At 41.0% G+C, this 27,768-nt stretch overlaps 2 protein-coding genes and 1 long non-coding RNA gene across 4 annotated transcripts in view; 1 reads left to right on the top strand and 2 right to left on the bottom strand.

The window, feature by feature from the left end:
* Window positions 1-27,676, top strand: part of LOC125976773 (uncharacterized) — a 27,912-nt gene extending 236 nt beyond the window's left edge. Inside the window, exons 2-6 of the long non-coding RNA XR_007484503.2 lie at window positions 2,200-2,487; window positions 15,565-15,747; window positions 16,407-16,548; window positions 23,795-23,862; window positions 26,986-27,676. This is a non-coding gene — a long non-coding RNA (uncharacterized lncRNA). The remainder of the gene's footprint in view (window positions 1-2,199; window positions 2,488-15,564; window positions 15,748-16,406; window positions 16,549-23,794; window positions 23,863-26,985) is intronic.
* On the bottom strand, window positions 119-9,443 carry LOC125976772 (caM kinase-like vesicle-associated protein). Its single transcript, XM_049732649.2, has 11 exons — window positions 9,029-9,443; window positions 4,729-4,855; window positions 4,532-4,663; window positions 4,075-4,149; window positions 3,869-4,007; window positions 3,657-3,777; window positions 3,505-3,580; window positions 3,134-3,270; window positions 2,982-3,060; window positions 2,764-2,851; window positions 119-2,466 (listed from the first exon to the last, which is right to left on the bottom strand). The coding sequence occupies exons 2-11, from the start codon at window positions 4,821-4,823 to the stop codon at window positions 2,194-2,196; spliced, it is 1,215 nt and encodes a 404-aa protein (XP_049588606.1). The 5' UTR covers window positions 4,824-4,855; window positions 9,029-9,443; the 3' UTR covers window positions 119-2,193.
* On the bottom strand, window positions 17,334-27,768 carry mst1ra (macrophage stimulating 1 receptor a). 2 transcript variants are annotated; one of them, XM_049732642.1, is made up of 21 exons: window positions 27,664-27,768; window positions 25,496-26,778; window positions 23,431-23,601; window positions 23,229-23,360; window positions 22,977-23,147; window positions 22,735-22,901; window positions 22,379-22,508; window positions 22,170-22,306; window positions 21,903-22,085; window positions 21,700-21,799; window positions 21,297-21,527; window positions 21,074-21,220; window positions 20,814-20,973; window positions 20,654-20,743; window positions 20,367-20,570; window positions 20,205-20,285; window positions 19,954-20,135; window positions 19,715-19,824; window positions 19,300-19,465; window positions 18,685-18,821; window positions 17,334-18,609 (listed from the first exon to the last, which is right to left on the bottom strand). In XM_049732642.1, the coding sequence occupies exons 2-21, from the start codon at window positions 26,711-26,713 to the stop codon at window positions 18,378-18,380; spliced, it is 4,149 nt and encodes a 1,382-aa protein (XP_049588599.1). In that variant the 5' UTR covers window positions 26,714-26,778; window positions 27,664-27,768; the 3' UTR covers window positions 17,334-18,377. The 2 variants fall into 2 exon arrangements, with proteins under 2 accessions (XP_049588599.1, XP_049588601.1); XM_049732644.1 differs by having other exon boundaries at window positions 25,496-26,781; window positions 27,664-27,749.

Below are 27,768 nucleotides of genomic sequence, written 5' to 3'. Positions count from 1 at the left end.
TATGTCTGTCTGTCTGTCCATCCGTTCATCCGTCCAAACTGCTAGCAATACAGCCAGTTATCCAAATAATGAAAAGTTGGTATCCAAATATTGAAAAGAATTTAACACGACAACCGGAGAAATATTGCTAATTTTATTCTTTCATAAGCGTTGTAGCAAGTTGGTAACTCAGCTAAACGTCGTTAAGTACACACAGAAACATCAACATAATGCAGATACAGCATCAGGAATTAAGCAGCACTTAACAAAGATCGACAAACACAACTTCAGCAAAACGGCTAAAACAATACTATGCATAAATCTTAAACTGCATTGATACAAAGAAGAGGCACATTTGAAAGAAAAATACACAACACTAATAAAGTCATATTAGGAGATTTAAGTGTATTTTTGTTAGATTTGAAAGTCATACATATTACAGATTAAAGTCGTAATTTAGGAGAATAGAATTGTTCACAGTATTTGTAGAAAAAAAGTGGTAATTTTAAGATTAAAAAAAGTAGTGCATATTTTTTAGATTAAAGTCACAATATTATGAATGCTGTTGTGCTTTTACAATGGGAAGCAAAGGAAGGATATCAGCGGACCTTTGATAAATACTGCTGTAAACTGATCTTGATTTGCCAGAATAATTGGTATTTCATTTCATTTCCATGGAAGTGTGACTAGATTCTGAAAAAATATATCCAATTAAAAATACTTTAATTATGACTTATTCTAAACATATACAACTGTCTCAGAAATGTACCCTTTCCCCTTAAAAATATTCATCTTTAGATGAAAAAGAAATGACTTTATTCTCATGAAACTACATAAGTATTTATTGTAAAAAAATACAATATTTTTTTGTTTTGAAAATATACCAATATTAAAAAATGTTGACTCGTAAATTTTTGACCACAATCTTTTCTGTATATTGTATGACTTTTAATCTAAAAAATATACGAAGCCTTTCCTCAAATATATGTAATTTGTTTTTGTTCGACTAGACGTTAATCTAATGGTGTATTTTTTTTCTTTTCAGTTTGGCCCCTGTAACATTGGTAAAATGGAGGGAATTCGATATTTATTTATAAAGCGGTCTCAACGACTCTAAAAAAGAAGAGCAAGTGCAGCAGCTAAAAACATTTCAAAGAAATAATAAATAGGTTATTTAAATGGAGATGTTTCTTCTGAAACATTTCATTACTGCAAACAATATTAAGGCACTTTAACTGAAAGGGAAAAAAAAAGCTTTCTTGCTGTCATTGTTATAAAATATTTCTCATTGCAGCTACGGTCAAACACAAGTGAATAGGGCATATACTAATTTGACATAATTGCAATGGAAATTGTATTGTCTGTCTTATTGTCTGTATTATTATTGTATTTCTAGACACAATTGTCCTGCGTTCCCGTTCCAGCCTTGAGACCCACAAGGCCACATAAACAGGTCTCTGGTTGTTATGGCAACACATAGCAATGATAGATTTGACTTGCATAAACTGAATCAACTGATATAATTTTACGCCTTCCTGTTCCTGGGTCATATTGACCCGTAGCATCTTTAATTATCCAGAAATATTAAAAAAGAGAAAACAAAAAAACAATACATCTTTCTAACTAATTACTGACCAATAAATGAAATGAACCGTTACAAGCTGCATTGTATAATGATTACACTGAGCCAAGCTGACTTTTGACACAGAAAAACAAACATATGACAAATTCGAACAATCTTACTATTAGGTTTCTAACGTATTAATTTAGATAAAGTCTTTTGAAATAAAACCTCTATGGCATGAATTGTAATCTGAAGCCTACCACTAGACATTGCATTGAAACAAATGTACGCTATTTACAAATACACACAGTCAGTCCGTTGATCACTATAAATGAAATTGATTTCACTAAATTACACTTTTCATTTGTACAATTAGTCGGGCAGGGGGCACAAAAGTGGAGCTACTTTAAATTAAATGTATTTTTTTTAAAGGGACCTGCACACAAAGTAAGAAGAGAGTGTCAAATACTACAGAACAATCAGTACAGAAGGCAAAATGAATGAAATACTCAACAGGATAAATCAGCGGATTGTTGGACAACATAAACACCACAAAGTTATGCTAATCATATTGACTGTACTGCTCATGTGCTCATTAGTCATGATGAAGCTTCGTCTTTGTGTACGTTAATCCCATCTCCTTCTTTTCTTTACAGAATATCACCGTTGCACCCTTCCTCCGGCGTCTCCTCCGCTCTGGCTGTGCTCGGCTGAGGGTCCGCGGGCTTGGTGGGAGTCTGTGTGTCGGCCGCGTTTGCGCTAAGAGCTGCCTTTAAGCTGGCGGCAAGGCCGAGGCCACCGGCAGCCACTACTGGAGCAGCAGCGGTGCCTGCGGGTGCTCCGGAATCAACTCCGGAGGCTCCCGAATCCCCCTGTTCGGATGCTCGAAGTCTCTTCATGAGGGTGGTGACTCTGACAGCTTTCTGTGAGTAATCAAACACAAGGTAAATCAATGTTTCTTTGCCTTAGTTGTGCGCAAGTCTTTTACATTGGGAATTGCCGTTTTGTGACAGAATAATTCTCTGCACGTTTAGCTGAACACAAATCATGTTTTTTAACATCAAATAACATTTTATACATTTTAATATATGTATTGTTTCAATTAATTAAAAGAAAAATCAGGTAAACATATTTGTCAACTGTCAATTTTGAAATATTCTTTTATTCTGCATTAAGAATATAAAACCTACTGACAGTCCATAAAATCTAGGAATTTATACCTTCCACTTGGCTTTTGCAAAGTTCTTTTCTATTTGTGCACAAACACCATCTTTGATATTCTTATCCGAAGCAGCATTCCCAGAAATCCTGAGGAAAGACAGCACAGATTAAACATGCTACACACAAAGTTAATTTATTCATGTAGTCAGATTAATCTATCGTCCCCTCTTTCAGCATTTACACTCATGAAATAAAACAAAAAAACAAAATGTTGTACCATTCATGGGCAATAGCCTCCTGTGCAGTCAGCCGCTGGTCTTGGTCCACCTCCATCAAAGACGCCACTAAGGTTTTGGCTGAAAAAAAAAAAAAAACAACAACAGTGAATTATTGACAGCTCTGTGACACAAACAGACTGGAATCCCTTACCAGAATCAGAAATATCATCCCAGTACGGTGAGTCAAATTCGTAGTCGCCCGACAAAATCTTGAGGAAAAGGTTCTTGTCTCGATTGTCGGGGTCGTCTTCGTCTGTGTCATCGTAAAAAGGAGGGTTCCCGGACAAGCTGTTGAGTCAGCCAAAATATTGTTTTCAACAGACGAGCATGTGATTGTTAGGCCACAAATTGATTTGAGAGTTGTTTTGACTTATTGCCATGTGATTGTTATTCCACAAATAGCTTTGAGTTATTGTTTTGACTCGACAAGGGTTAGTGTGATTGTTATGCCACACCTCGCAGCTTTGCGTTGTTTTGAATGGACTGTTTATTAATTGATTAACCCTGATCGGTGGGACTCACAGTATGTACATGATGACCCCTATGGCCCAGCAATCCACAGGTCTTCCATATCTCTGCCTGCCAACAACCTCAGGAGCTGAAAGTAAGAAAGAGGCTCTCATAGTTTCTCATAGTTTTTGGGGATATTGTTCCGCAAGTTAAACTTGACCCACCGAGATATTCCGGAGTCCCGCATGGATCCTTAATGTGTCTGTTTTCCAGTTTTGCAAGCTGGAAATCACTGATAACAATTTTGGAATGTTTCAAGCGGTTGAAGTACACTAAGTTCTCCAGCTGTGTGACGAGAACAAGAATTTGTTCATAGATTGAGTTGATTTTATGAAGTTCTCCTCACTCATCACTGGATGTCAGCAGAGCGCCGTACCTTTAGATTTCTGTGGACGATATTCAGAGAGTGCAAGTATGCTACTGCCTCCAGCACTTGCCTCATCACATTGCTGGTGTCCCTCTCTGAATAGTAGCCCTGATCTAAGATCCAGTCAAATACCTCCCTCCCCGTTGCTCTGCAGATTACAAACATAATGATGAAAAGACAAGGCTCATTTTCACTCTGTGAACATCAAAACTTACAGTTCCAGGAAGATGAAGTACTCTTTCTTTGTTTCAAAAGCATCAACCATCTGGAGGATATTATGATGCTTTATCCTGTGAAAGGTGGAAAGAAAAAAGGGATTGACACAAAAGTGTGACTGATTCCACCACAGTAAGAGTGGGAAACACAGAATAATTTATAATACTTATGATACAGTATATTATACGCATTATATTTATTATTATTATTATTATTATTATAGGGAAAATGTGGTGTACTGAGTATTTTGTCCACTTGGGGACAGCATAAGCATTGTGACAACTACTCTGTCAGGGTGTGAATTTACTTTTTGTGAGGTACGGTAATTGCGTCAGACTGTTACATAGCAACACTGAGGTGAACAAAAAAGTATTGTATAAAATTTCAGTAAGGACTGGCATGTCATCAGTTTTTGAGAAAGTGTCTTAATGAGCCTTGTGTCTGAGTTTTACTTACATCTTTAGGATCATTATTTCATTCTTGGCTGCTTTCCTCACATTCCTGCCATCCTTTTTGTTGAACTTTTTGCAGGTGTACATTTTCAGCGTGTTCCTATCCTTCGCCCGGAATATCTCGCAAAACTCCTCTCTGCAAAAGAAAAAGGGGTTCATATTTTTTGGGGGGCAGTATTCTTGTAAATCAGGCTTGCTTACGTTTTAACGACTTGTCCCAGGTCATATTTGTCGCTGACTTCAGCGGGATTGTTGTAATCCTTCTTCTCCCCGAGCGTCAGACAACCAAATGGCATGGCAGCTCCTGCCCTAGCCAGGGAATTTCTTGCTGAACAACAACAACAAAAAAATAATGAGAAAATTTAAAGCTGGGAGCAGCAATGAAAAAGCCTTCGCATCGTTTTCATGGTGAATTGTCAAAAGAGTCTTTAAATGTTGTTGCCTTTCTCCTCTAACATTAAATATCTTAAGCAAAACAAAATCATCAGCCATCCGACCAGGCTTTTTTTTTTTTTTCAAAAATAAAATTTTACAGATTTAAAATTTTACATTTAATCCATCCATCCATTTTCTGAACCGCTTAGTCCCCACGGGGGTCGCGGGCGTGCTGGAGCCTATCCCAGCCGTCATCGGGCAGTAGGCGGGGGACACCCTGAACCGGTTGCCAGCCAATCGCAGGGCACACAGAGACAAACAACCATTCGCACTCGCACTCACACCTAGGGACAATTTGGAGTGATAAATCAGCCTACCAACCATGTTTTTGGGATGTGGGAGGGAACCGGAGTGCCCGGAGAAAACCCACGAGGGCTCGGGGAGAACATGCAAACTCCGCACAGGGAGGGCCGGAGGTGGAATCGAACCCGCACCCTCCTAACTGTGAGGCGGACGTGCTACCCAGTGCCCCACCGAGCCGCCTTTTACATTTAATATTATTATTTTTTAGAAAAAGCTATTGAGTTTGTTTTTGTTTAATTTTTTTTTTTTTTAGAAAAAGCTATTGAATGTGCTTTTGGGGTTGCTCACTGGCCACATACACAAGCTAACTTATGTATTTGAGCAACAAAGCACTCAGTTTTGAATTATGGATGCGTACCCAATATTGTAGCCGTCGAGCATACGACTTAGTTAAAATCTAATTGCTGCTCCATGTTTTTACTATCCACTGAAAACAATGCGGTCCACCACGCCAATCTAAATATCGTATGCTTTTATGGTAAATAGGCGCTTTCTTGGCAAGCACAGTGATACAAACAGGAGCCGGCAGAGAAGAGTGGGAGTCAAAAGAGAAATCCGACTGAGCTTGCCGCTGTCTGGAGCCTCGGCCGAGACCCCAACAAAAAGCAAAAGATTGCTCGTGGCTGTAAAAGCTCCGCCATATATTATGTTTCTTGAGAAAAGAAAGACAAGAAATGGACTCATAGGCGTGAAGATGCGAGAAGCGGCTTGCTTTCATACTGTTTATTGCCGGCGAGCAGGTTGAGAGTCATTGGAGGGTCGGCAGGGGGGCTCATTACTGAGACTGATATTTCTGCTGATATGCTTTATTCCGTATTTTTGGAGCAGATAAAGCCTTTATTAGCCTCAGTATGTTTGCATTTATAATCAGAGTTGGGCCCGTACGACTGTGAACTGCAGCCATAATATAAAACAAATTGGTAAATGAATATCTATAAATAGAGTATCTATTTGCTCACTAATTGAATTCCAGAGTGATAATGATAGCGACATTGTGACGACACCAGAGTGAATTTAGTGATTTGTAGTGTTTGATAACCACTGGAAAATTCCCTCTCTCTCTCTCTTTTTAAATTCATGGAAGCCAATATTCATATTTTTTTAACAAGTCACACTAGAATCGACATGATAGTGCTGACTTTTGTTAGCTCCATTTTGGCAGTTATCCATGGCCAATGCCTCAGAGGTTTTTCATGTTTATGCAGCAGCAATCTTTTAAAAGCACACCAGGCGCACATCATTGCTGAGAATAAAGTGCAGCTGAAGGGAGTAAGGGGCTGAGTCTCCTTGACGTTTCCACAACACCTTAGGCAGATTGACGGGGCTGTTTGTGTTCCTGATGTACTTACTATAAAGACAAGTATTCCTCAGGGTGCGTATGAGTAGACGAGCTACTCAAAAAACCCGTTCCACATTTGCCCAAAAATAATGCAAATTGTCTTTGCCCTCAAGGGGAGGGACTTTGTGTTCAACTCTAGTCTGAAGGATTGTCTGAGTCACATCCAAATATAAAACCCAGTGCCACCATTATTGTTTGGCGTCTACCCCTCATCCATCATCCATCTGTGCTGTTGGAATTATTTATTTTCATAACATGTGCCCTGATTCTTAGCCAGTGATAGTTAGTCTCCCATCCATCCATTTAGTTTTACCAGATGGCCATTCCTACTCGCATTCAGTTGAAACAGAACCTGCAGGCTTCCTGCACAGAACTGTCAGTGAACAATACAAATGATGAGATAATAGATTATATTTAGAGCAGCATAAAAGGTGGTAAACAAGTCTGATTCACAGATCTGAGATTCAGGGTTCAATACCCATTTCCGACCTGCCTGGGATTCAAGGTATCTGAATGTGATTGGACGGTCAAGTCGGGGGCGGAGTCAAGTGGGTCTGTGGGCACACCATTAGTTGATTGACAGAGAAATATACTATTTTTATGACCCCATCATTGACTATCATCACTTAAGCATGGCATTGTCAGCTGGAACGGCCTCCTGCGACCCTAAATGACAATCTCTTGAATTCAACATAATGTGCATGGCCAATTATATCTCCCGTCTATCGTGATTAATCATCAGTCCCAAATGCTTTTGCCCATCTTGCAGATAAAGGCAGTTCTCCTTGATAAAGACAACGGCAGAGAGCATGTAATGCTGACTCAAGACGTCTTTTATCTGTGCCTTTTGGGGAAGATCTGTATAAAGAGCTCTTCATTAATACTTCGGAATTCACTTGCAACGACTGTGGAAACCCTTAAGGGGGAAGAGATAAAGTCGTTTGCCCAAGAAGCAACTAAAACTAAATGTGTACCATGTAAGGATACTCCGAGAGTGCATGAGAAATAATAGGTGTCTGTTTTACTCAGCAACAAAAATGCAGATGGGAACGTGAATCGGCCCCTTTGACGACCATTCATGCCCGTTTCTGTCATCACCGGCTCATCTGACCAGCTTCTCTCTGATGTTGTTAGTTGCCATGGTAACCCAGCGCTACAGTATGCGGCCGCGCTGCTGTCGATACAGCATCGTGCTGATGACTGCTGCTTGATGGGACTGAAAACTGCGGCTCTCCGATGTGAGCTTTTACATAACATCAAAACAATAGGGATGCCTGGCAACTTTACACTCAGTGATTAAAGTTAAATGTCCATGCTGAATTTTGGCAGATTCGACCAACAGTCAACCCACACTGTTGTGAGGTAGTCTGTTTTTGCCTGCATGTTGAGACCATGCCAAATACAGAAGCAATGATGGCACATTTGCTTCATCAATTTTTAATAGCATCTGTCCCAAAGCTCTGGTTGGGTCATGAGCAAGCTGGAGTGCATGGATTATCAATCAATCAATCAATCAATCAATCAATCAATCAATCAATCAATCAATCAATCAATCAATCAATCAATCAATCAATCAATCACAGGGAAAATCCATCCAGTCATTGTTTTATGGCGCTTGTTACAATTAGTGTCTCTTCTTGCTGACTTTTAACAAGATCATGGTTCACCCTGGAGTGGTCACCAATCAAAGGGTCGTGCATGACCTGGAGTATTTGAAAAGAGATTTTTCACAAGAGAGGTGCGTGGGGTGCAACCTAGATTGGTCGCAATGCAGTCAATGGCAGGGCACATATATACCACTGACACTCTCATTCACACCTACGGACAATTTCCAGTCTTGAATGAACCTAACGTGCATGTTTTTGGCTGGGTGGGTGGGTGAGGGAGGGGTGAGGATTATTCAGCGAAAACCTACACAAGTAGATTTAAACCCAGAACCTCAGAACTATGAGGCAAATGATCAATTAATCGGTTAATTGTGCTGATCATGAAATGCATACATTATTTTGTTTATCATCAACAATATTATTATCAACAATGCAGTCGGGTCAAAATATTGCCCAACTCCCTTCAACTCTCTCTCTCTCTCTCTCGCTCGCTCTCTCTCACTCTCTCGCTCCTCATCCGTGCAGCCTCTCGGGATGCATGATGACTTTTTGGGTGCGAAACGATGACGAGTCTTGCCAATGTCGCGGAGGCACGGACACTACGATACTGTGAACGCCGAGAAGGAGCCTGATGCCTTTGTGTGAAGTTTGGCCAAAGTCTAGGGCTAGAAATTAATTCTGATGAACAAAGTACGGAAGTACATAAGCCCTGTTTGTACTTTTATGCAAAATGACACTAATATTTACATACACTGAAATTCCATACACAAGCAGTCTTCAAATGTCTCATGGTTTTGTATAAAGGATGCTCACTTACCTTCAAAGAAGTGAATCGGTTATGTAAGAAGTATCCAACCCTCTCTCGTTTTCCTAATTTCCCGGCACGACTTTTGAGTCCACTTTTTCCCACTCAACGTAGAGGGCACCACTCAGATATAATAGACTGCTCGCAACATTTCCAACAGGTCAGCTTGCTGGCGGGAGCGCGCACGTGTAGCAGCGCACACAGTGAGACGCCGAGGGAGGAGGGGGGTTGGTGCACGCTCGCGCAAGACGCACGACTAGTCCGTGCGTCAGAGGCTTTGCGTTGGTCCAAGTTTCACCGTCATGAATGAAAACAAGTGGAGTCCTCGGTTAACGACGGAGCGGTGCGTTAGTGGTCAACACATCACAAGAGGTTCTGTGTTCGAATCTCGGCTCAGGTCCTCTTGCAACTCCGGCTTCCTCCCCCATTCTGAAGCCGTATGGCATGCTTGTGTGGGTTTTCTCTGCTTCAGCTTCCTCCCACATCCCAAAACATACATGTTCATTGAAGAAGCTAAATTATTCATAGGTGTGAATGTAACTGGTTGTTATATGTGTCCTGCAAATGCTCAGTAATACATTCAATGTGAAGGCTAAAATTGCCCAGGGTAAATGGAATAAAATTGGAGTGTTGGATTAGTAACATGGTGAACTACTAGCCTCACAGTAAGAATGTTCTGGGTTTGACTCTCAGCTCAGCTCACGTCCGTTCGTCCTCTTTGGAGTTTTAACAACGTTTCCCTCACATATTTATCCTTGTCAATCAAACTGTGTTTGTAAGGCAGTGCAGTTTATATGCACGTTTCCCCTCGATCACAGTCAAGCAGTTCTGCGTTTGAATTTCTATTTTGCATTTTCTGCTCGCATTCTCCCACATCACATAAAACAAGCACTGGGGGAAAAAAAGTATTTTAAATGTTCATACTTTGTATCCGCTCATGCTAAAACTTAGTTTGAATGGATGCCAGTTCAGTCGTGACCCAAATGAGGATAAGTGCTCTAGAAAATAAATGTATGATAAAGATCTGCAGGGATTTTTTTGGGTGGTAGTCAGACACTTAAGCCCTGCTTTATGTAACACAAGTGTTCCTGTATATGTCCTACAATGAGTAATGCTGCAAATGCAATACAGGTAAAACAGCACAGGGAGTTTTGTGGAGCATCTTGAACCTGCTCCTCACCCATCTGCAAATCCACCTACTCTCCATTTTCTAGCTGCTCGTGCATTCATGCCACTCCAGGACCGTGCTTTCTACTTATCTCTCATGTCAGCCTTCATTTTATAGAACGTTGAGTTTATATATAGCAGCTAGGAAATAATCTATCTTCTTTAAGCGTAATTTTGGAAGGAAGTGCACCCGGAAATGAAAATAAATTTACTTCCCCACAAAAAAATTCGGAAGACACAAAGCTCCATTTTAATCTTCGACCAAATAAGTATAACACGAGCAACTGTCTATTGTTATAGAGTCGCTAATTATGATGGATTTCTGTTGAATTGTGTAAAATAAGTTCCAGGAATTGACTACCTTTCATTCCATGATTACTTTCCAGTGACTGTACTTTGTAGAACAAGACACAACCACTAATGTGTGATTTATGTCACCATAGCAACAGCAAGGAACTTGGCTATTGTTTGACATTAATTCCGTACAAGCAAAACAGTCCGTTCAGTAATTAAAAAAAAAAAAAAAAAAAAATCGGTATGGTAAGGAAAGTGTGCTCCTTATGAAATTGTCAACCCTTGTATCAGGTGATTAACATCATGGAACACAGAAGTCATTTTTCTTCTTCTTTCCAATTCTATACTCACGCATGTAAAAAACAAGTCAACGTATAGTTCAATTTAGTTGTCATGGCAACCGAAAGCATGAGAGCAAGTTCTCGATTTGAAACCACTGAAGAGCTCAATGTTTTATTCTCACAAGCATCAGCGAAAGACCTTGACATTTTTTTTTCTCCTGCAGTGGAGTTTTTTTTTCTCTCTTTTATTTATTTACTTGGGGGTAATATGAAACCAGTCTTAAAGGAAACTGCATCCTGAATGATGCCAAAGGTTTCTTTAATGGACGCATCTCCAGTGTTGGTTACAGCTGCAACATTCAAGTAAGGCACAGTTTTAATAAAGACAAATTATGTTTCCAGAAGCGCAACAAAAGAGAATTATTGTACTGCGTCATTCTGAGAGTTGATTTAATACTGGATTGTGCTCACCTTATTTAGTAACAGAAAAGTTTTATTAGAATCAACTCAGGGGATGACGCGGTGCAGTTGTACACCACTGCAATATCGACCACACGTAAAAAAAAGTGCAAGCAGTGAGAAATGGTCTTTTGCGCCAGATTTTTCATGACCAATCTTGGAAATGGTCATCAATCTTTGACGCCAAACTCCTCTCGCGTGAGATAGCGTCGGCAAAAATGCTTTGCAAATTAACGTCAGCCATCTGTACTTGAGGTGGATTGGAGCTCAATTAGGTGAATTCCCTAGTAGGAGTGTAATAAAATACTTTACCCTAAATAACTGCTTTGATCCAAAATGGCTGACCTGTTCAGTTTTATTGAGACTATGCTGTCATTTTTTTTTTCTAACTTTCTAGGGGGAACTTATGAGTGAGTTTTAGGTGGTGTCATGTTCAGAATAATTTTGTTCCCCAGAATTCAAAACTGGTGAGTTTTGAGGCATTTTTGAACAACCCCTTAGCTCAGACCCCGGTCGTCATGGCAACGAAAGCCATACTTGGCTCTACTGTCCTTGGATTTACTGTCTTTTTTGGAGATCATATGTGCTTTTCAGGTAACTCTCACTTTTTTTAGAAACTAGACTTAACAAGTAGTGCTGACCCTGGTTGTCATGGCGATAACAGCTGTACTCATCATTAACCTCCCAATTTTTCGAGCAGTGCCTCATTTGCATGACACGACTGTCCCCTCGAAACAGGCTCTGCGAGCCTCATAAAAAAAGGAAATATAGTGCAAAAATTCCTCATCTTTGGGGTAGTTTTTATGATATAATAAGACTCCCGAGAACATTGTGGAAAATAATATACGGTAAATTATACATCATATAAACATTGCTGTACTTATTTATACACAGTTGTGAAAGTTACTTGCATTTGGATAGTTGTGCCTCTGCACAGTGTCACAAATGATACCCTCACACTTTGGAGTAGAACATTTGGTGCTCTTTGAGGTAACCATAGTTACCGCGACATTGCCAGACCGGATGTCCATAGTGTTGATCAGTGTGCATCTATGATTTCTGTTGTCAAAGCAACCACTCCATTTCATCCCGTGCATTACTGAGGGGAAACAAAACGACCTCATAAATCATGAGATATGCACTCGTGCAAACTCCAGAGCTGAACTTTGAAACATGAGACTCTCAAATCACCGGTAAAAAAATCTGCACTTTAATTGGATTTTTTTGTTCACGCTCTCTGGACTGAGTCCCAAGTTTCATATGCTTGTGATTACTTAATCTCTGGCCATAAATGTAATTTATCTCTGCATTCTCCTCAGCTAATTCAGAGTTTATAAGAGCTGTCTGTCTTGGTGCTGCCGGTTAACTGCTTTATTAAACAATGAAGGCGCCTTTCAAACGTTTGCTAGGAATGCCCGTTCTTCTTTGTAAATTTTCACGCATTCAGTCTAAACGTGAGTATTGTTCTATTGAAATGTTTGTTTTTGTTTTGCTTAAATTGTGTTTGTTTTTACTATCCTTTTGAGGGAAAAAGAAAAGAAACGGATTATAATAATATGCTTTAAGGCAGTCATCAACATGGTGCCCTAATGAGTAGAGCCTGCGGGCCTGTCTTAAAAATAGCTCAGCAGCCATGGCACATTATGATTTCCTAATGCACAGTTGTAGTTAAAATTTGTAAAAAAAAAATTGCATTTTAATTGTTTACATATTTAAAATATTTATTAAATTTGTTTTGTATTAGTTTTTTTCTCAAACTATCCTATAAATTCTCCTTTTATGGCCCCACAAGACTTGCCATATACCGTAACAGTGTTTCAGAAAAAAAAAAAACCGCATTTCTAAAAATAAATAAATAAATAAATAAATAAATAAATAAATAAATAAATAAATAAATAAATAAATGCAACTCTTTTATCTGAAGGTTAGTAGCTACACATTTTGAATATGTTTAAGCAAACCCTTTCACCACAATGAGTCCCCCTAACCACACACAAATTTGCATGCATGGTTTCTTTATTGAAAAAGCGATTAAAATGCTTTGTATATAATTTTTGTTTACAAAAACAGCAGGGATAATCACGATACAACAGCTAGCGATAGTCCTTTGTTCCAAAAACCTTGGTAGTGTGCCTCCACTGCTTCACTCACCACCACCAAAGTTTGCAGTGGTGAAAGAATCTATGTGTGAGTACAGAAAATGCATTTTTAAAGTCATGCGACAGGCCTGAATTTCATTCTGGCTCAGAATGTGTTGAAACCGCTCGAAGCGGAGTTATTTCCTTTGTCAGCACCCTCCTCACTGAAAGAGTGGCAAGCTCATCTTCGAGAAGTAATACTGCAGGCATTCAAGCGTCATGTAGATCAAGTCTTCACGCTCAGCATAGATTTGGCTAAGCAATCTTCATTTTGACCAAAATGACAAAAGACAAAAATAATCATCTTCAAAGTTTTTCAGATCTTATGCGATTGCTCTTCTTGAAGATTTATGCGTCCACTCACATAAAAAGTATTTTTTATACTTTCTTGCCATGAATATGAAACTTATAAGACATTTTCTTGTTTATTCATCTGACACAAACAACTAAAAATGTCTCAATTAAATCTAAACGCCTGCCACATTTGTTCTTCTTCTCTTTTCAGGATCTCATCATCATACAATGCATAGTAAAATTCCTATTGCACATGCTTTTATTGGTCAAACTTGATAAACAAAAATGGCAATATCTCAAAAACTTGATGTGCTAGAAAATGAGGAAAACAATTACAAAAACTCGTTTTGCTAGTATTTTATTGTTGTGTATTATTGTCTATCGCTCAGAGACCTGTTCAACTATATATCAATTTGGAACATGCAAAACCCAAAATTACTGAAGGAGCGACACTTTTTCTAATATTCACTTCAAGCTAAATGCGCTCTGAGCCAAGAGTGTGAATACGCTCCACATGACCTGAATGGATGTCACGTTCTAGATGTATTTACACACTCATCTTACTAACACGCACATATTAAATAGATAGATTATGGACTGTGCATAAGGCAGTTTGCTAATTTTTAACCATATTTCTCTTGCCTTCCTACACACCTCTGCTATCAAATGATGGTTGCCATAGAAACAAGCGCACAAGCCACAACATGGCTTTTGGAGGACAAATACAGATCAACATAAGAAAAAGTCTCATTTTTATTTTCAGTCTTTACCTTCACTTCTTTTCCCTTCATTCCCTGTAATGAGAATAATATCAACCTGATTCAATCCAAAGTTTCCGTGATTTAACTTGTGAATTGTGTGTGTACTAAAAAAGCCATAGATCACAAATAAAAGGCTCGAACAGCAAAGTGGATTGAAAAACACCTTTCTATCTCCCTTTCTTTCTTGAACCACTCAATTGTATTATTCAGTTCATTCACCAAGAAACAAATCCCATCCCATGCTTGGCTGCATCCAAAGATGGAAGCTGGAGTGTAAATAACAACAAAAGGGTCCCAGTAACAGTGCAAATGTTCTTTTTATGGCACGTCTTATTTTTATGGCAGTAAGTACGACGTTTGTGCAATTCAGCTTTTGTGTTCGAAATAATAATAATTTCAAGCAAACCTTGCTGTATATTTGTTAACCCGTTTGGGCCCGATAGTGACTGAAAGCATCAACGATTAAGGAGATATATTTCACATTTTGGTCACAGTTTATATGCTTTTGTCAAAATAACCCAAGGATCAAGAATTATGGCACAATTTCGTCTCGTTGAAATCGTCCATTTTGAAAAGGGTGGCCTTGTCAAACCAACCTCAGTTTTATGTCACACTCACAGAGTCTGTTGCTTGGGAAAACTAAGTGTTGCCAACACACTTATGCATTTGCTATCATAAATATGTCACAAGTTCAACATTTACCAATGTCAGCCAGGCCCAAATCATTTTGCAATTAGATTAAAGAGGTCAAATGACTCTAAATACACCCCGCTAGAAAATCTCGGGTCTTTGTTGACCGTTTCCAGGAAACATCCCTCTTAAAATGCTCTAATTAAGCCTCATTATTTCAAGTGTTACTGTGCAGCCTACTTTACAATTGTCAATTGACCGTTTTCTGAGCAGAACAGGAAGGGGGAAAAAAAATCACTCTCGTACAGCCCACACAATTGGCCTTGATAATCTTTTCGAGACATCCAACGGAAAAGCTGAAATTGGACTAATCGTCATACTATGTGTGTCGCCTGATTCATGTATTGTCTCTCGTGCCTTGCGGGCATATTGCTAAGAAGATGGATGGCGATTAACAAGTACAGTTAGTAAGCGATGTGCCCGCTTGACAAACACTTTGACTGCTCTGCACATTTGTCTTTCAGCACACTCCCCATGTGTGAAGACGCTCACTCAGACATCGTGTTAGAGCGAGAGAGCGAGAGAGTCTGGAACAAACATAACACTTCTCTCCATCTGTGACCTCCCAGCTCCTCCATCCACTCTGTCAATGCAAGTGCAACAATGGAGGAGTGTGACAGAGCGAGGAAGATTGCCTCGTTATTCAGGTATGTGCGAGCTCAAGGATTCGGAGGGGGGAGGAAAAAGCGAAGCCAAGCAACGGATGCAGATGTGATCAAAGTTTTCAAAAACAGAAGCACAGCCATTCATTTCTTATGCGACATAACGCCCACATATATTTTCAGTATGAAGTCAAATCCTGGATTTGTTTCGAAGTAGATTTCATATTTGAACGTAATTGCTGAAAGATTGCTGTAGTACAGTTTCATTACGTAAGAAATAAATGGAATGATTGCTGCAAATTTGACATGCATGCCATTAAAAAATAAAATAGTCTGCACCACCATGGACTTATACTTTCAATGGGTGAGCATTATTTTGGTATGTTTAAGATTTCTGAAATTAAATTACATTTGTAATATTTATTGATATTTTGAAATCTCATGAAAGATTTTGCAACGTATTTGTGTATGTATGTTACCGTGGATAATAATTTGGAACATTTTATTTTGAGTTTTTCAACGTTCTTGGAATAATTGTAATTTTGTGTAATTAAGTACACCGTATTACAGATGACGGTATGATGTTATTTATTATTTTGGAACACAAATATTTCTGTTTCTTCTTATGTATGCCAATATTTCGATTTGGACAATTTTTAGTCATCTTTTTTAAAAATCTTTTTTTTTTTTTTTTTATGTAACAGGTGCCGCACTGCAGAAAAGCATGTGCGAGATACAGCCTCAAAGGCCAACATGATCGAGCTGTAGTCCAAATGAGGTGGATTCCAGCTACTGGACAGATGTACTGAAGTCTTTGTTAAGTGCCTGAATAAGAGAAAAGAAAAAGTAAGTTCATCTACTTTGTTGAAAAAACGTACAACAAATTGTTGTCGTGTGGTATTTACAGCATAGCGCCGTTTGTGAGGGTGTAAGTGTAAAATATTTATAAATATGTAGACTCAAAGACAACAAAATTAATATTTGAACAGGCTTTAGGGGGTTTCCTTCTATTTTTTTTCAGCTATTGCTCATTCTGGGTTGGCCCCTGGGTCCCGTGTGTGTGTTTGTGTGTGTGTGTGTGTGTGTGTGTGCGTGTGTGTGTGTGTGTGTGTGTGTGTGTGTGTGTGTGTGTGTGTGTGTGTGTGTGTGTGTGTGTGTGTGTGTGTGTGTGAGTTGGTGTGTTCTTGCATAAGTGTGTGTCTGCGTGTGTAGTGATTTAGATATTACTGGAGTTGGGCCGAATTCTGGTATCCTCAAAGCTGTCACGTTTCATTCAGGGGAAAAAAAATATTCTACTGAGTGGCAAAAGTTTGCAAGTGTTTGCGAAGATAGTGAATGCTGATTTTTCATCAAGCTTTGTTCAAAGTTGCAAACGCTCACAAAAACATTCTCCAGATGTTCGCCAAACTTTCTATTTACAACCACTCCAACTGTTGACGAATGTCTGGTAACGATTCAACAATGGCTTTTGTTAATAATTCCAAGGATGAATTGTGCAGACAGTAAAAGCAATTGTATTCTTGCTTGTGGATGCGGCCCTTAATCCCCAAGCCACTGAATTACATAGCCATTGAATAGTCTTCACTATTAAAACACATACTATATGAAATCGATTTTGAATTGCAGCAGCAGAATTTTCACTTTGTGTTTATTCAACATTCATGGGGGCAAAGCAAAGGGAGAAAATACAAAAAAAATGTACAACAATGTTATTTACACTTGAACCTTTACTGAAGGGACGAGACTGCAGTAAGAAGGGGCCTGGAAATAGTCCTTAACTTGAAAAATTAGCCTTGAAAGTCATTACTATAATAAAAAGACACGATGATGAGTTGTCCAGCGGTTTAGCAGATTTTGGATGCTTGGGGGGTGTTTGTGTAACACCTTTGTTGTAACGTTGACGTAGTGAGGCGCATCACTGCGGCAGCATCACAGCAGTAACGGCAAAAGAGAATCTCGGGTGCCCTCTAGCGCTGATTAAATATACTGTTTCAACCTCAGGCGTCGTGTGTAAAGCACACCACTACAAATAGACTGAGTTCATCTTCATCCAGTGGACTGCTTTTCACATGTAGATATGATCCCTCCATATTGCTAACTATAGCCACAAAAGTTGTTCCCTGAGTTCAAGGTAGTTAATGCCACCGTACTTACATAAATGGTTAAAAATCTATGTCGAGACAAAAGTTTACATTCATTTGGCCTTACTTGTATTTCACACCCGTTTTTGTTTTTTATTTCAAGCTCTATTTTGTCTCAAGACCATTTGTTGTAACAGGATGTGGAACTTTCACAGTCTCACAAATCATTTGCTGTATTTATACTGCATGTCTAAGAGGCTCATTCCAATTTGATTTAAATATATGGGGGTTTTTTTTGTAATGACAGGCAGAACAATTCAATGCTCTTCCACAAGATGGCAGAAGGTAAAATTGTCATTCATACAGAAGAATAAAAGGTCATAAAAGAATAAAAGGTCAAAGGTTAAGCCAAATTGAGAGGAGGCCATTATTTTAACTACTAATTTAAATCATACAGTGTAAATCCAGTCTTAGTCCTTAGCACATACAGTGTCTTTTAATCTCGATAACACATGATAAATGAACAAACTCCCGCTAAGTCTCTTTGTAATCCCGGAAAGATGTATTGTGTGTTCTTATCAGTTTTAAAGGTCCTTAGCTGCCATCTTGACTGCTCGTATCCGACTCCGAGCCCTCGGCCTCGTCGGCAGATGCAGTCAGTGGGGGGTAAGCCCTGGCCTGGTCTAAGTTGACATAGTTGACCTTCAGGTTGATGTAGTGCTCTCCCGTGAGACAGGACAGGATGTGCTGCACGTCCTCGACCAAGCTGTGGAACGTGGGCCTACATTCGGGCTCCGGGTCCCAACATGCCAGCATGATGGAATAACTGTGGAATGAAAGAAAGCGTTAGAGGTGATTGTGCAAAATCTTGATGCTGAGGTCATTTGGAAGAGTGTCTTACAGAGCATTAGGGCAATACTGGGGCTGAGGTAGGCGGCGGCCCCTTAGTAAATAGTGTGTGATGTCATAGGGGTCCACTTGTGGGTATGGACTAGCTCCTCTGGTCAGCAGCTCCCACATCAACACGCCATAGGACCACTGGAAGAAATGTCATAAAAACCAGCATCCAGTGCTTTCTTATTTATGATATATTTTTTTTATAAATTCGTGGATGTGGTTTGAGCTCAAGTGTGTCACAATTTTGAGGTTCCAGATTCAAATCTCAGCTTCATCTTTCCAATGTGGTTTTTGGCTTTCCTGTTTGCGTTAATCTGCCCTCCTTTCATATTGCGATAACATGCATGTTAGGTGAATTAAAGACTTTAAATCAATTTCCTTTGTTGTGAAAGTGAGTGGCACTGGCTCATCTTGACCTGAATAAATTTGTTTAGCATTGTAAATGGTTTTTTTTTTCATGTATTTTTGTTAGATTGGGTATCAATAAAAATTAAAAACTAGTGGACATGTAAAAATATACTCATATGTAAAATCAAATCACTCGATTTATTTATTTATTTATTTATTTACTTATATTATGCATGTGTGATGAGTGAACTCAGGTGTCTCGTCTACTCACCACATCCGATTTGGTGGTGAACTTCTGTGTCCGCAAGCTCTCGATGGCCATCCACTTGACCGGTAACTTTGCCGTCTTGCAGTCTTGAATACTGTAGTACTCCTTGTCGTAAATGTCACGCGCCATGCCGAAGTCTGCCACCTTGACGGTGAAGGTCTCATCCAGCCTTAGGAGTGAGCCAAGACAACAGAGGAGAAGTTATAAAATGTCTGGAAGATGCACAAAATGACTAGTCTCAGGGACCAAATACTCTGACAACATTTAATAACTTTTATACTGTGAGTGTTTTACGCCTTTCGGACTGATAATCCGACTGATAACAAACTGCCAAAACGTTTTTTATTACTTTGCAAGTGAGCAAACTATCAAATATTTACTAGCCCTAATGTTTGTGCAGTCTAGGCTTCACACTCACATGCAGTTCCGTGCAGCCAGGTCCCTGTGCACAAATTTCTTTTGCGCTAAATACTGCATCCCCTTGGCAACCTGCAGTCCAAAGCCTATGAGGTCTTTAACGGTTGGATTCTGTGTAAGACAAATGTAAATGTCAGAGTGCACTTATCCAATAATTTAAAACATAAGCAAACCCCCACAGGTTTGCAGAGCAAACATCTACAGTCTAAGGTCCCAGGAGGTTTGATTGTGAAACATTACCCTCTGTGACGAACGAATAAAATGCCGAACGTCGCCATGTTTCATGTACGGCAGCACCACCAGGGGGAGCCCTTCTTTGGGTAGCGTGATGCCAAGCAGAGACAGAATGTTGGGGTGGTGAAAGCCCTTCATGATGATTCCCTCTCTGAGAAATTGATCCACTTCCTTTAGATCGGTGATTCCTGTCAACACGTTAAAGCCTTAGAAAAAAAAAAATCTCGTTGACATATCGTATAACCCTGTTTACATACGATTTAGTGATTTAACAGCACAATGGATCTCTTGATTATTGCTGTCCTTCAGATAGCCATGATACACAGTTCCAAAGTGACCTGCATGAAAAGGAAAACAAAAACATGGGATGTGGGTAATTCTTCACTTTGAAGACTTTTTTAAGCCCCATAAGCCGTTACCTTTGCCAATGCTTTGGCTATCTTCGATCCTGAGCATCTCAGCAGGGATAAGGACATCCTTGACCTCGTCCAGCAGGTCGGAGCTGAGGCTGATCATTGAGACACTGGATCGTGGAATCAGCGGAACAGCGAGGTGGTCATAGCTGGCGGCGTACATCGGACCTTGAAAGGCCATTCCACCCGCGGATGTTTGGTTGGAATCCACTGAAACACACACAGATGAAGGAAAGTTGTCAGGAGGAATTTGAACCCAAACTCAGTCACTATGCTGCTGGCTTTTCTCTTACCCTGCCTGTAGTCGCCTGTTGGGGACATTTCCCCGTGGCTGCCCATCCGGCTTATGGAAAACCTGGTGCTTAAACGATTCTCGATGATAGCTGAAAGCACAACGACGAAATGCTTGAAGCTGAAATGATGACAAATGCTTACCAAATGCCGAAGCCTCACCTCGCTTCTTTTTTCTCAGATGAATCAGAACGAGTGCAATTCCGGCACCCGCCACCAAGGCGAAGATTACACCCAGCACGATGGCCGCGATGACCGAATCGGCATTGTCGTCCTCATAGCGGACAGTGCCCACGTTGTGGGGTTCGCCGTTCACTGAGACCTACAATAGTAGATAGTATCGAGTTTTCAGCTACAAAATAGTGTACACCTGCTTATGTTAAAGTCCCAATGTCCATGCGTTGATAGTATTACTATCTCACTCTGACAGGCAATCCCTCGATGGGGATCACTTGGGTCTTAGGAATCCTGCAGGTCAGCTCATTCATCAGAACCTGGACGTTACAGTCCATGTCCCCGATTGCCATGGTGATCTTCATGCACTGGTCCACCATGTTCAGTTTGTCGTGCTGGTTTAAACGTGATATTTACAGATTGGTTAGTATACGGTTGTCGTGCTAGGTGGACGTAACTGCGTAAACATACGTGCAGCGAAACTTCGGTCTGTCCCGGTGAGAGGACCAATACGTTGTCTTCGTGTTCAAACGGGATGACTTCGGCATCAGGGTGGTAGTTGAAGCGTCTCCTCCACAAGTTTTCCATGCCGTCCATGTGAATGAAAAGCTCCCCTGTGTCTGACCTGTCTTCCGACACATCCAACGGAAAAGTGGGAGCCTGGCACGTCATGTGGGTAGCGTTCCCTGTACCGTTACATTCCTGAAAGGAAATGATCACGTTTAAGAGGCAAGAGCCACACCAAAACAAAGAAAATTGTGAGGGCCTATTTATCATTGCTTGAAGTTAAATGATCTGATTCATCGGTGAAGGGACAAAATAATCGACGCATTAATCGATGACTTAAATAATCGTTAGTTGCAGTCCTACTTACCAGTTTGTGGGGTTCCAATGGGGAGTTTTTGGAAGTGTACTGAAGCACAGTTTTGTGTGCAGAGTCAAGATTCTGACCTGTAATCACTAACTTGGAGCCACTGAAGGATAACATAAATAAGCAAATGAACAACAATTAGATTTTCAGGCTATAGATACTGTGATGTGCATTGTATCACTTCTCATCGGTTCATTCCATTGTACCTGCTGAAACTGCAATGAGGATACACCGACGTCACAACAGGGTTTTTCTTGTAGATAAACTTCTTAGTGGTAGTGACCTCAAAGTTGTCGATGACTACTTTGACAGGAACGTGGCCAATATTTGTGGCAGCCGCTGTGAGGCACACAATTGAAGACAATGTCCCACTCTCTTCCAGAGGAACACTGGACACAATCATTACACATTACACTAATCGTTTTAACCTCACGACTATGATGACATTGATGCTTAGATCTTGTTTGCCTTACTCTTGAATGTGACACATTTTGTCTGCGATGAAAGCTTCCCTCCGCATACCGGAATCAAGGTTCCGGCCTGTCAGTGTGACAAGCGTACCGCCAAAAACAGGGCCATGCTCGGGTCTGATTTGATTTATGCTTGGCTCCTGATAAGACACATGACAATTCCTTTCATTCCAATCACTGACCTTCTATTGTATAACTTTTAGTCATCTCACCACAACAGAGAAGCCAGACACCCGAGAGGTGCCTTCGATGGAGTACGCGCCCCTCGTGTTCCCCTCGTGCACTTCCAGAGTTATTGTCAGATTGTGGTTTGACACTTTTTCCTTCAGCTTGCATACGAGCCTGCATCGGAAAAGTATGGTATGACCTTAAGTCAAAGAGGGAGAATCCAAAGATTCTATACACTGGGCGCAATGAAACCTTAAGACTATGAGGTCATTCTGTAATGTGGAACCTAGTCTCAGAAAGCTTGGTCTAGGGTTACACTATGTTTTGACGCTGCTTTCCTGGAATAGCAGGTAATGTTTATTCCATTGATTCTTTTTTTTTTTGTATGTATGGTACTCACACTTGGCTCCTGCTTTTGTCAGGCAGGACAGCACACAAGGTCCCTGAGCCCACGGTGACTGTGTGGGTGACACCGTTGTTGATGGGCGGTCTCTGAGGAGATTGAAACTCTCTCCCGCAAAGCGTCAGCTCAGTTTCCCCGCCAGCCGGTGCCGTTTTGGGGAAAAACTACAGATACAAAACAATCAAACTCATTTGAGCACTCCGGGAGATGTCGTCAACGCTGTCATTGTTTTGAACTACCTCTGTTATGACTGGCGCACAAGAATGCTTATTCCACAGCGAGGCGCACTCATCCTGCCTTGAGCACATTCCCGAGCACCAGCCGCAGTTCATGAAGCGCGGAGACATCAAACACATAGAGCACGTCACGAAATGCGTGCAGCCTGGTCCAATGATCGGCACCCTGAACAACTGGATAGGGGACAGTGCGAGACATGGGGAAGAGAAACTACAACCATCATCCATCCATGATGGACGGTGCAAAAATATTACCTGATTTTCAGCCACAAAAAGAAGCGAGTCATTATTGACGACATTATTGACGACAGTTGCTGTCCTAGATATTGGCATCTCTCCAAGTGAATAGTTGGCAAAAACAAAGGGCGTGTCAATTGTAAGAATGACCTAAAACCAGACAGCAATCAATTAGTACAAGCATTCAAACGGAGTCACTGTCAAATATGGAGTTCTCCACCTGGAGGATTCTTCCATCTGAAGTCCCAAAGTGCCCAAGAGTTTGTTTCCCACTGATGGTAACCAGGATGGACGTAAAGAGAACATCCCTCATCTTACGGTTGAAGAGGTCTATTCGGTAGTATGGTTTGGAAACCAGCGTGGGTCTGTCTGTGCATGTGGTGTTGCCCAACTGGGACAAACACAAAAAGAGACAAATGACTTTTTGCTCATGTTAAATTTCCTTCCTTAGACTATTTTATGATGCAATACTCTTTGGCAAATTTTCAATTTCATCCACTGTCTCGCAAACTTCAAGCTATGTTCCTGACAGTGTTCTTCATTGATTTCACATATTTGCTCTTGTCTGTTGTGTTTATTTACAGATTCAACCTGCCTTTCAATTTCCTGTTTTGCCCTTTCAGGGATTTGAGGCCCACCTAGCACAACCATGGTAGTACTTTTCACTCATTTACTTTTGTCCGTATGTTTCCCTCGGTCTGCGTCAACATTCACATACACTTGTGTATCTTAAAACATCTAAAAAGGAAGTGTTCCAGCCACAGTCCAGCGTGCCATAAAAACTCATGGACACACTCATCATGTTGACTGAGTGTCCCACAGTAAGTGGACCTTTGAAGCTTTCGCACATAAACAGAGAATTAAAACGAATGACGGTTAGAAACATGAAAACATTTGAAGCTTTCCAAACAAGTTCTAGCATGCGACTCTTTTGGTCGTCTCTCCACTGTGACATTTTTGAGGGAATTAACCCACGCTATTTGAAACTCTTGAATTGAACATTACATGGAATATTTTCCATCGTCCTCCAATTTCCTGTTTGAGAGCAGTCCCTCCCTCCCTTGAAATTCCACCTTATTATCAGTAGGATTTATTACACATTTGTTGGCAGGCATTCCCGTCTGTGTACACACTGCTGCTCAAAGGACACGGGTTGAACTCCATAAAAAAAAAGAAAGACCGCACCTTCAGCCAAAACCTCTGCTTGGAGATTAGATGGCAAGCTGGACACTTTACTTTGCATGTTCCCGCAAATTTAGGACAAAGGTTTTTATATCTGGTGTCTGTCCCGTCTGGTGTTTGTTGAAGAAAACCAGAGCTTGCTAATGTGACTCATGCACCTCTCCCAGTCTTGTCGTTTGCTTCGTACTCTTTCACACACCTTCATTTGTTTCTGTTTCGAAATTTTCTGCATGTAATTTACACTTAGTGGCTACAACTTTAAAGTTTGATGATATTCAGCACCATGACATGTTGCTAAAGGGGACTTACTACAGAAAATATACTTTTTAACTTATTGTTTACAAATCTCTGGAGTGAATCACACAATCAAATAACTATATTGGCAAGTGCCTATTTATAGAAAAATGTGCGCGTGACTGAATCACTCAGAATTTTACAGGATTGTGAAAAACAGTTTAGTTAATTTACACAATACCATCCCTCACAGAGTTTCTCAACTTCCGGGTTTGATTATTATAAATTTGATTGTTATTCAGAACTGCAGTGTTGGAAGCGTCAATTTATGATTGATGCTTGGTGATGAAGTGTTTCCTCCTCAAGTGAAAATGCAACTGAGTGATTTTTGTGGTTGTTTTAATCAACATCATGGTAATGAAAGCTTCTCCCGCTTTGGGACACACTGAAGTAGTTGGGTGAGCTGTGAGAGGCAGAGTTTACCGTAATCTTCTCAAACTAAAACTCTTGAGACCCAATTGAAAAATCTCTTTTGCACATTGTCCCCATGCTTGCAGAGAGTAAACGCAAATACCACACAGGACAGCTAGAGATTTGAACTCCAGTGTTGTCCTATTATGTCATATTTACATGGAAAATCTGGCACGACTAAGGCTGGATTTACACAGTTCAAGGGTCAGCGTTCCAATTTTTTTGCCCTCAGGTGGCACAATGAGAATATGAATCGTGGCGGTGTAGAGCGGAAAAGAAACGTTTTGATTCGACTCATGTTTTGCATTCATCGACTCTGAAAGTACGTCAAATGTTTTGGTCATGCTTACTTCACTTGTGGTCAAGAACTGGTAACTTCCCGTCTTGGCCTTACTCACCTCATGCGGGCAGTTCTCACACGTCTGAAAGTGACACAGTCCTCTGGATAATTGTTCTGGTCCGGATCTGCAGCAGTCCTCCACGCCTGTGTCAATCTTGCTGTTGACGTCGCTCAAAGAAAAGGCGCACAGGGCTGAGTTCTTTTGGGGTTCTCCCTGCAGGTTCACCTGCGCAAAGACACCATAGAGGATATCCTCTGTCTCGGGGACCCTCAGCTCCAGAGCCAGATCCTTTCCCACGCGACCAAAGTGGGCCGCCATGAGTCCGTTGTATACAATATCCCTGTACGGCTCCCTTCGCCGCCTCTTGGGCTCGTATCTGCACTCTAGAACCAGCTCACGGTACGTCCATACCTCGTGAGTCTCCACGGGTAGCCGCCCTAGTCGGGTCTGAAAGGCCGAATCGCCTTTGGAGGGGTTCTCCCTCTGCAGGGATAGGAAGTACACAAACTCCCGTGTCGAGAAGCTGTAGATGTAATCGATGCCGTACGAGTCCCTCAGATGGGGCAGCACCGTCAGGCCTTCCATCACCATTTGAAATCCGTCTTCGGTAGAGAGCGGTCTCACCACAGACACCGACCTACGGGGAAACTTCTGGACCACTTTGTCATTAACAGAGGCCGCCACGAAGAAGTACGATGTGGCCGCCTGTTCTACAATAGTGACCTTGGTGCCCAACGGACTGGCCAGACAGTCCGGACAGTAAGAGGGAGAATTGTTATTTTTTTTGTATAAACACTGAGGTTCTGGCGGCAAGAGCGCAACGTCGATGAAGAAACAGATGCCGTGTTGGGTACTGCCGCATACGTACAAGTAGGGCGGGATAGCCAACGCCGCATCCAAGAGCAGCACCTCGTTATCCGTATCCACCGGCTCGCTGGGATGTACTGGGATGTCGCACAAGCGACAGGTTTGACACTCCGGACTCCCAATCGGCCCCGTTTTCACCTCCCACACTTTGCTCAGCTTGTCATCCACCGCCTCTACAATGTTCCGCGAGGCGATATAAACGTCAGGATCGCGTGAGTTGGCCACCACGTTCTGTATGGGATGCTCCGTTTGGAAACGCGGCACCGTGTATTTGACCGAGAAGTCCACCTGACTGCGGGGACCCGTAGGGCACGTGCGCTCTCCTGGGGAAATGTCGGCTCGTATCCACGTGGAAAGTGTCAGCAGGGTGGCCACCCATGCCAACATCTCTGCGGCACGGCCCCTCATGTTCGGTGGGGGCTACGTAGAAGAGGCCTCTTTGGACTTTGATGCCATTCTTGAGGAGTGGAGCTCTGCTGGAGGACATGTTGAGATTTTATAGGCAATGCATTTCCTCTTTCTGTACCATAAACATTCATCCATTCAGTGTCTATAATCCATTTGTCAACAATAAAACAAAAAAAGAATCAAATAAAGTGCATCTCTGAAGTAATTTCTATTTCACTAAAATTTCACTAATAAACCATCCATTAATTTTTCACATGATTTTTCCTCATTAGAGTGGCGGGTGAGGTGGAGCCTATCTCAGCTGACTTTTGGCAACAGAAGCAGAGCTTACTCTGGAATACTCATTGGATGACATCAAATAAATCATAAAAATCAATGGGAGGTGCCGGGGCGAGTCTATACCAAGTAAGTGTTTCATATTTGCATTATTCAAGCATTACTTTATTTTCTCCACATGAGTCTTATGAAGTGTTTCAATGACGGGGGCATATGTGACACTTCAGTTCTTGCTATAGTTATTCACATGAAATTTCAGCATCCATCATGTAAATGCAGCCAAACTGAGAAGAGAGGAGAAGATATCAGGTAGCATTCTCCATGTATGCACTGACGCATGAATGTGAAGGCAATCTGAAAAACAGTAGAGCTAAGTTGTTTCAAGGCAAGCCATGACTTGCTTTGACAGTGTGATCATCAGCAACCATGGTGACTCTCGGGTCACAACCATGAGTAAATCCAAAAGCTGCATTTTATTAACACGGGGGAAATGCCAGCAAGTTGTTGTTAACGACAACCTTAAGCCTTGAATATGCCACATTGGGTATACTTTTAAAAAGTGAAACTACAATTAAAGTCATCTTAAAAATGCGTAATATTGTCTGATCATGACCAATCTGTTTCAAATTTAGTTTTAAAATAAAATTTTAAAAAGTGAATGAGTTGAGGCTCACCTGACAGAGGATGTCTGGAAATGTACGTACTGTAGTCCGAGCAGAGTTCAAGCTGCCACGCAACTTTAAGTGTGTCAAGCAGGCTGTAGTGATGGTTATAAAACC

The sequence above is a fragment of the Syngnathus scovelli genome, chromosome 11 (genome assembly GCF_024217435.2).
Source record: "Syngnathus scovelli strain Florida chromosome 11, RoL_Ssco_1.2, whole genome shotgun sequence".
Lineage (NCBI taxonomy): Eukaryota > Metazoa > Chordata > Actinopteri > Syngnathiformes > Syngnathidae > Syngnathus > Syngnathus scovelli.
Note: the sequence above shows the minus strand (reverse complement) of the source record. Positions and strands in the feature narration are given on the sequence as shown.